Source organism: Anabrus simplex, chromosome 9, assembly GCF_040414725.1.
Source record: "Anabrus simplex isolate iqAnaSimp1 chromosome 9, ASM4041472v1, whole genome shotgun sequence".
NCBI classification, from domain to species: Eukaryota; Metazoa; Arthropoda; class Insecta; order Orthoptera; family Tettigoniidae; genus Anabrus; species Anabrus simplex.
The window spans coordinates 108,959,775-108,968,928 of NC_090273.1; the positions used below are offsets into that span (position 1 = coordinate 108,959,775).

At 36.9% G+C, this 9,154-nt stretch overlaps 1 protein-coding gene across 1 annotated transcript in view; it reads left to right on the forward strand.

Annotated features, from left to right (window-relative positions):
* The window catches only part of LOC136881067 (zinc finger protein 177), a 537,788-nt gene extending 529,093 nt beyond the window's left edge, over positions 1 to 8,695 (forward strand). Inside the window, exon 8 of the mRNA XM_067153676.2 lies at positions 8,475 to 8,695. Within this exon, the coding sequence (XP_067009777.2) occupies positions 8,475 to 8,695 (221 nt within the window). The remainder of the gene's footprint in view (positions 1 to 8,474) is intronic.
* The last annotated feature ends 459 nt before the right edge of the window (positions 8,696 to 9,154 follow it).

The window sequence follows — 9,154 nt, forward strand, 5'->3', positions numbered from 1 at the left end:
GGGCCTAGCTAGTTACGACAAAAAGCCATAGGGAACAAGGTTGTACATCTCGTCATGCTAGGCACCGAAAGTGCTATCGGTTTTTTATACGAAATGCCATTTAGCCACAAAATACTTCAAAAAGAAGGTCTGCACCGACATTTAAAATGCCTCAATATTTCGAGAATTTTCGGGAGTGAAAAGTTAAACAATTTAACAATTTAATTTAAAAGTTGAACAACTTAACTTTCTGGAATTTTTCCGTCGGTTACAAACCAAGAACCATAATTATGCCAAATTTCAATTTTCTAGTGCACCTGGAACATTGCGTCCGCCATTTTGTTTCGGGGTTGCTCGAAAGTAAAATTTTGAACTTTTAGGAATTGTTCCGTGGATTAAAAGTCAATGGCTACCTGTTTTCCATATTTCAAGTTTCTAGCTCATCTGGAAGTGGGCAAACATTAATGTCAGTGAGTCAGTCAGTCAGTTAGCCTTCTGGCTTTATATAATTATCATTATATATTATTCAAAATCAAGTCCATAAAGTGAAGCAGAAGTAAAAACATTAAATGATAAAGAACAAGGAATGTGTGATATCTCCAATGCTGACATTTCCTTAATGCTCGGAGAGAGGAACTAGCGGATACCTGAGCGTTTCACGGAGCGTCACCCGTCATTAGGCCTTGCCATACTTATCATTAGAAGCACGTCCCTCAATAACAGACCAGACATACTTGATAATACCACACCCTATTCTTACCGTAATTTTTGCGGTGTTGGGGCTCTCAGTATATTTGTATCAGGTAGAAGGGGCACGAATTGTCATTTAATTTAACCTAAAGCTACAAATCGCCCCCGTAATTATAATAATGATAGAAATCATGGCCACCGAAATTAAGTTCACATACGTCTCCGTTGTCGTTTATAAAATTCTTTCCTTAAAAGTCCCAATGACAAGAAAGATTTCTTATAATTCTTCCCCCTCTCATTTCTCTACCAAATGTTGATGTTCAGAAGGATACATATTACTACTTTTATATTGTGGTTTAGTAAAAAAAAAAAATTGGAAGGGGATTATTTTGTAGGTCGAAAGTAAGAAGGGAGGAAATGTCTGCACGACAGGTAGATCAATGTACCATAATTGTGGAGAGACTGTCTCGTAACAAATTGCCATTTTATTCATGAAGCCATGGGTAACTTCAGTATGTCATGGTGGACACAGGGGTGTCCTTGCTTCTTGCGGTTCATGCTTCTTCAAGGGATTTCCAGCCCTTTATAGATCAGTGTTTGTATGTCGGCCTGTGAATCCCAAGACCACCCGTTCAGACTCGGAAAGTTTTTTCGGGTTTTTGAAAAACGGAAGAAAGCCCATTCTTTACTTTCTGCCGTACTATAGCGCAAGTAAAAGATCTGCGGGGATACATTCAACTTTTACCAACAAAACTGAATAAATAAGCATATTTTTGTCTAGTGAATCAATAATGAAATGTGAAAAAAAATGTCCTCACTCTTCGGACAAAAGGGCATATCTCACAATGCTCATCCGATCCATTATGTTCCTTAAGACTGGTCACGCCTTCCAGCTGCATATGGATATGCAGTCCATCAGAACAATTTCCTTTTTGTTCTTAAATATATGAGTATTTTTGACGTCTGCACAATTCTAGCCCAAAAAATGAAAACTGTGCCGCCAGGAGGATTTTCCATGCAACATACACAAATAAAAATTATTTGTCCATAACGTTGCAACCAATTAATTAATCAACTCCGAATTTCGTGTGGGGCTAAATCTTATTAATCAGGAATAGATCGGCTTGCGATAGAATTCTATTTTCACTTCTATATGATTAAATAATAATAATAATAATAATAATAATAATAATAATAATAGTAATAATAATAATAACAATATTAATAATAATAACAATAATAATAATAATCCATTTCCAATTTTAATAAAGTTTGACAATTTTTCAAAATTTCCTTTTGCTACAATTTACATCTCCTATGCGCCCATCCGCTCATGACCTTGCAATCAGATAATAGTAATTATAATGCACTAGTACGTAAGCCTGTCTTCGACAGTAGAAATTATTCTGTGTTAAGTAATAGGTAACATGAAATGAACGTGTTAATGAAAGGTATGTTACGAATAAAAGTTACACATGTTGATAGATGCCACTTCTATTAATGAAGAAGTTTTGTACAAAAGATTGATTTATAGGCTACATACTCTTTCCAGGTTGTGCGCAGTTATAATTTCATCCATTCTTACAGGTCAGAGTCTTCGTGACTCGGATGGCAGTGCGCCGGCCTCTCACCGCTGGGTTCCGTGGTTCAAATCCCGGTCATTCCATGTGAGATTTGTCCAGCAACACTCTCAATTATCATTTCATTTCATCTGCCATTCATTAATCATTTCCCCAGAGAAGTGCGACAGGCTTCAGCAGCCGGTACAGTTCCTAACCTCCCCGCTAGATGGGAGCTTCATTCATTTCATTCCTGACCAGGTCGAATGACTGGAAACAGGCTGTGGATTTTCATTTTCATTTTTTCATACAGGTCAATTTCCCAAACACAGCGGAAGGATTTCTATATCGTTGTTATAGATGGGGATAACGTGGTTGCATACGCCAGAACGGTGAAAATGATCCATTCACTTTACTGGAAGATAGTATTCATTACTTAATATCGCATTGTTCTCGTAACCTGTATGTGTTGCGAGTTTCAGCCATTCAAACGTTCCCGTTCTCTCAGTATCTCTGTGCACGGCCGACTTGATTCGTCGCTCTAACTATATCCGTAATATTGAAAGAAGCATTCTGACAGACAGGGCTGAAGGGAGGAGCATTGCACGTGCCATTGTATGGTGTTGCCACATTCCTGCATTCCTTTCTCCTTCCCTTCGCTCTCGGCTCACTTGTTCGTTCGTTCAGACCGCTCTGTTCTGTTGTGCGTAACTCAGAAGTGAGAGGTTTGCCAACTCCAAGTAGCCATATCTCCATGGAAACCGCTATGGTCCCACCCTCGTTTCCATGGCAACTATGCCCCTACAACCTTATTCCCACTCAGGCAGGTAGTAAACGGACCCTCCCCCTAAGAAATGTCAGAATGCTTCTTTAAGTATTACGACCTTAGCTCCGAAGCGCAGCGAGGGATTCAGTCTGTCGTGCTCTGTGGAAGGCAATAGAAGTCAGAATGTAGTCCCTACGTAGTTTCAATGTATGCCAATACATATAGCTGTCATCGCAGTGAATGTGAGACAAACACTTCGCTGAGTGAAACAAATTTTTGTTTAAAAAGTACAAAAGTATTGGTCATGAGAGGTTCATTATATTTGTCGTGTAAAGAAGACACAAAATTATATATAGCTGATACCAATCTCAGCTGTTGAAACATTCTCATATTCTTAAAATTACTGTGAATGGTAGACAAAATAGCGACTATATAAAGATTTATTATATAGATTTGATTACAAATTACTTGGCATTAACTTACAAAAAGAGTGGTAGCAGAGTGCGTAAATTATGAATTGTTGGAACTTTCATAATGCTCCGTTGTCTAGAGAATGTAATTACAAATTTCAACACCATGTGCCGCACGTAGTGATGGCAAAACTTTTCAGAATATCGATATATCGGATTTTCGACACATCGGTATTAAAATATCGATGCCATTGATATATCGGCCTTCAAAATATCGATATATCGCCGATATATCGGTTTTAAAATATTAGTGCTATTATCCATTATTGTAAGACTGAAGACTCTTCAATGAAATAAACGGATAATAGAAAACTAACGGCTCTTTAAAAATAGGCCTACTTTCTGCTTAATAGGTCTAAAATACATTAATTATTTATAAAACACTGTAATCTCGTAATGCCAACCAACATTGTGGTGGCGTAAATTTTTCGGCCAACGGGACTCGAACCAGCTAAGAAGAGTAAGCCCTCATATTGCGGTAAATCACTTGTAAATGAAGCACCAACCACAAATTTTAGTGAAGATGGCAATCTGAAAAGCGGGATTATTCATGGCCTAACTTTAGCGTATACCGTGTAAAAATTTAGGGATTATAGCCCTGCATATAATGATAGTTATTTATCTCCGCATCCATATTCCGAAAACACAATCACACAAGTTATCAGACAGACTTCTCACACCCACCCAGTGTTGTTGCCCATAACGTCATCGACTTAAGCACGATGCGAAGACTTGGAGAAGCAATACTTGCTGAACACCCTATCACTCATTAACTTAAAAGGCTGAAGGGACCGTATGTACTATTTATTATTCATGAGGAAATCATTTTTGGTGAAGGAAAAAACAAGAAAAAATATTCCTTTCTTTTTTTGAATAATTATTGAAGAGATTGAAATTACAGGACTTGTAATGTTCCGAAACGAGCCATTTGATCGAGTAATATCTGCTCGGGAACTATTTTTAGAGAAGCCCGTGTGGATGATAATAGCCAATCAAAATTCTGCATATTTACCCTCGCGTTGAAGATTGTGAACTATTAAAGATGGCGTCCCCGCAAAAGCCCATTTAGCTTTAAATGAACTGAGTAATGTCGCACGTATATTTACCTCGTTGGTAATTACAACCACATAAGGTTTTTACTCCATAAAATTGCTAACACACAATATTGCAACATTCGTGGAGCTCAGATACAATTAAACGTACATCTGCTTGAAGAGGATACTAATGTCTCCATGTAAACATGAGATAATGAAGCTGATAATGCTGGTTAAATCTATTATTATTATTAGTAGTAGTAGGAGGAGGAGGAGTAGTAGTAGTAATAGTAGTAGTAATGAAAATGTTGGGTCTACATTCCAACATATAAAGAGAGTTATTTATCTCCGAATCCACATTCCGAAACCACAGTCACACCGGTTTTCAGACAGACTTCTTAAACCCACCCAGTGTTGTTGCCCATAACCTCATCGACATAATAATGATAATAATAATAATAATAATAATAATAATAATAATAATAATAATAATAATAATAATAATAATCATAGAACAAAATGGAAATTAATATGTAGATCACATTTTAAGTCTCAAAACCATCCTACCCGCTCTTCCGTAATGTAGCAACAGTAACATAAATTATAGGGGTTCTGATGGGCTGTACCCCTAAAATTTATGCAAACCCCATAGCTTAATCGTTGTGAAGGTAGACTATACTTGCTACTCGTTTCAGTAAGTTTGCAACCCCTCAGCAAGTTCAAATTTATATTTCCATTTAAACTCAAAATTATTTTTATAGAAACATTAGTTATGCCAGCTCGATAGCTGCAGTCGCTTAAGTGCGACCAGTATCCAGTATTCGGGAGATAGTACGTTCGAACGCAGCCCTGAAGATTGTTTTCCATGCTTTCCCATTTTCACACAAGGCAAATGTCGGGGCTGTACCTTAATGAAGGCCACGGCTGATTCCTTCCCACTCTTAGCCCTTTTCCTGTCCCTTTGTCGCCATAAGACCTATCCGTTCCGGTGTGAAGTAAAGCAAGTTGTAAAAAATAATTATTATGTGATATTGTTTACATCGACTGCGCTGATGAATCACTACTGAAGTTACAGAGCTCGCAGAATGCGTATGTGAGGTTCATCTGCAACCTTAAATACACAGACCATGTGACACCAGAGTCGGTTGGCTCCGTCTGCAAAACAGACGTAATCTTCAGTCACTACCCTTACTGCAAAGAACTTTAAATGTGAATTCTCCTCCTTATCTTAAAGAACGTTTCTGTAATCTCTCATTACACTACGAGAAAAAAACACAAGAGAACAGAGCATGCATATTCTTACGATACCCAGACACAAGTCTTCAACATAAGACAATTCCTTCACAGTTACTGCAATTCGTGAATGGAACAACCTGCATCAAGACATCAGTAAAACCCGGATTTTTATGCAGTAACAGGTTAGATGGCAAACTAATTTGTTTAGTAGACAGTGCAGGCCACCCGCTCTTCCATAATGTAGCAACAATAACATAAATTATAGGGGTTCTGATGGGCTGTACCCCTAAAATTTCTGCAAACCCCATAGCTTAGTCGTTGTGAAGGTAGACTATACTTGCTACTCGTTTCAGTAAGTTTGCATTCTAACCTATTAAAGCATAAAAATCCGGGCTCTAGATATCAGTGTCCAAGAAATTTAAACATGTGCGAAATATTTGATGGAAAGATACAAATGCAAGGCAGCGAGACATAATCACGTTCCTTCTTCCTCGTCCTCTTTTCTTTTAAATCCTCTTCCTCCCGTCTACTTTATCCTTCCCCTGACATTTCTCAACGTGGTTGGAAACTCACAGGACAAGAGTTATATTTCACACATAATTCTATTTTGTTTAGTATTTCATTTATTAATATCTTAAAAACTGTACTCTTTTTATGTATTAGTGTGTTCTTTTCCCTTGACTTTTGTAATTTTAATGTACAAATAGTTACTGTTAGCTATAGTTGAATAGTTCTACATAGTTTAAGCTTATAGTAGGTTACTTTTTAATAATATGTAATTAGTTAGTTATCAATATTTTTATACTGGTTAAGTGTAAGACAGGGACAGCTGTCGCCAATTTTTGCAGAATAAACAGATTATCTATATAACTATATAAAACCAGACAAATTGTGACAGTTTTTGTATATTTCAAAAGAAACATACGATCCTTTAGATAGACAAACAATTTTGATGTGCTGGAAGAGTTTAAAGTAGATAAGAAAACAAAAAAAATTGATTAGACAGACACTGACTAACACCATCTCGAAATTTAAGTTCTTAGGTTAAATTTCTGATGGCTAGTCTCCAGTCCTGTTCAGTCTTGTGCTAGGTAAAGTAGTCCTAAGCTGGGAAAAGGAAACAAAAGGGATTAATGAATATTGAATGTTCACGACCACATTGTAATCGAATGCGACTTTCAACCTATTAGATCGTGTTACGTACATTTAGTACGTGATGAAGAGATGTTAAGTACAGAACAAAAATGGCCAACCAGACACCAGTGGGTTCGACGACCTAATGGGTTGAAAGTCGCTTTCAATCAAAAGGGATTAATACCTGCAAGTTAGTTAAAGATAAAATTCACATCTAATAATTATGTGGTCTTCGCAGATGATCTGGTAATTCTATCCAACAGTAGGCAAGAAGCAATTTAATCCCTGGAAAAATTCACGGAATTTCATTTAAAACTGGACTTCAAATCTCACACGAGATAGGAGGATCTCCTCGATACTTATACAAACAAAACAAAACAAAACCAAGCGCCACGGCCTACAGGTTACGAGCACGACGGATCCTCTCGGCAGTTATTCTTGGCTTTCTAGACCGACTTAGACAAACAGCTTCTGGTAAATCATTTTGGTATAATCCCTCATGTAAATAATTTCAAATACTTAGGGAAAATTATTCAACTAACCGTGTTACATCAGGAAGCAGAGGGAGAATTTTTAAATTACAAGAAGCCTATAGAATCGCACAGAACAGGTGCAACAAAAATTAATTTCTCGGAACGCAAAATTAAAACACCTTAACACTGTAATTAAGCCTGAAGCATTATACGCATCAGAATCCTTGATCATTGGAGACAGGTCACTAACTAAACCTTTAGAAAAACAAGAAAGGAAAACTCTTAGGAAAATATTTGGCCCAGAATGCCTAGAAGGAGTGTGGATGAAAAAAAGGCCTCCTGAATTATACCAGCACTCTGTGAAAATATCAGACACTATTAGAAAATACGACTGAAATTTCATGGCCATATTCAAAGAATGCACAGTGAAAGACTTAATGAAAAGATATTTACATATTCCTCATCACTGAAAGTCAAGAATAATTAGATAATCTAAACTGAAAAGACCTTCAAGAAATCAGAACTTTTGTGAACATTATTTCCTGACAACCCAAGATGAGAACAACCACTGCATGGACGGAAGAACAGAAGAAGGAACACAGCGAGAGTATGAAGAGATTCTACGAAGAGAAGAAATCATATTCAGTCGCACTCCTTAGTCGACCACAGCGTTGTGATGATGATGATGATGATGATAATAATAATAATAATAATAATAATAATAATAATAATAATAATAAGTTGAGAGAGGGCGTGATGATAGGTGGCAATAGCCTATTCTTTTACGTGCATTACAAATTAATTCCTGATAATGATTTTTGAAAGAGCATATTGTGCAAGAATGAGTTAATGAATATATTTTTTTGACTTCGTCTTTTATGATAAAATGACGGCCTGCAATACGGCCCTTCGTGGCAGACCATTGAATAAATTCAAATTATTTTGTACAGACAAATATAACCTGACCAACATTCAGACGGACTTTGCGTCAGAGTAACCTCTAATGGAATTAATTGAGATCTAGTTATCATTACTATTTCTGTTATCATTATATAACCTCATTGATTCTAGCTTACCACCGTATTTCAGCCTTTGTTTTAAATAAAAAAATGTATTTTTCTTCTATGTTTCAGGAGATCCGCAAGAAGAGTGCGTACGTTGTGGCAAAGTTTATCTGGCTTCCTCTAATCAGGTGGCACACGGATTCTGTGGTTCCTGTTACACAGCCAACCAAGGACTTCCTCTTATCAAGGAATCGTCACCTCTTCGCTCTTGTGGGGACTCCGCCGGCGAGGAGTCCAGTAACACTGGCACTGAGAGGGATGAAGACGACAGCAGTGGACATCCTGAGTAAAACTGCAAGTGTCTAGTACAAAATACCCTTCCAGATCTCTTGGTGTAAGAGATACTAAGTGAGCAACCGTTTAAGTTCCAAAATACGAAACAAATAAACAGTGATACATGACCGTAAGACTCGTTCACAATGAGAAAGACAATGAAAATATTTATTAACTCACTGACGGAAGTATTGAAAATTGAACATTATGAAGGGCTTTAAAAACAGGATTGAAATTGATGCGAATGGGTATGTGAAACTATAGCAAACGTACTGAATTCTGACATCGTAATGTGTATATATATATATAAATTTCAGTCGATATTAATCGAAATTATACTGAGTCATTTAAGTGTTGTTTGTGGTATCTGATAACCCATGAGGCAACATTTCAGATCTAGGATCTGATCAACGCCATCAAGAATGTTTAAGTTTTTACAGCAATGAGAGGTTCTTTTCAAGCAGCTCTATAAATAA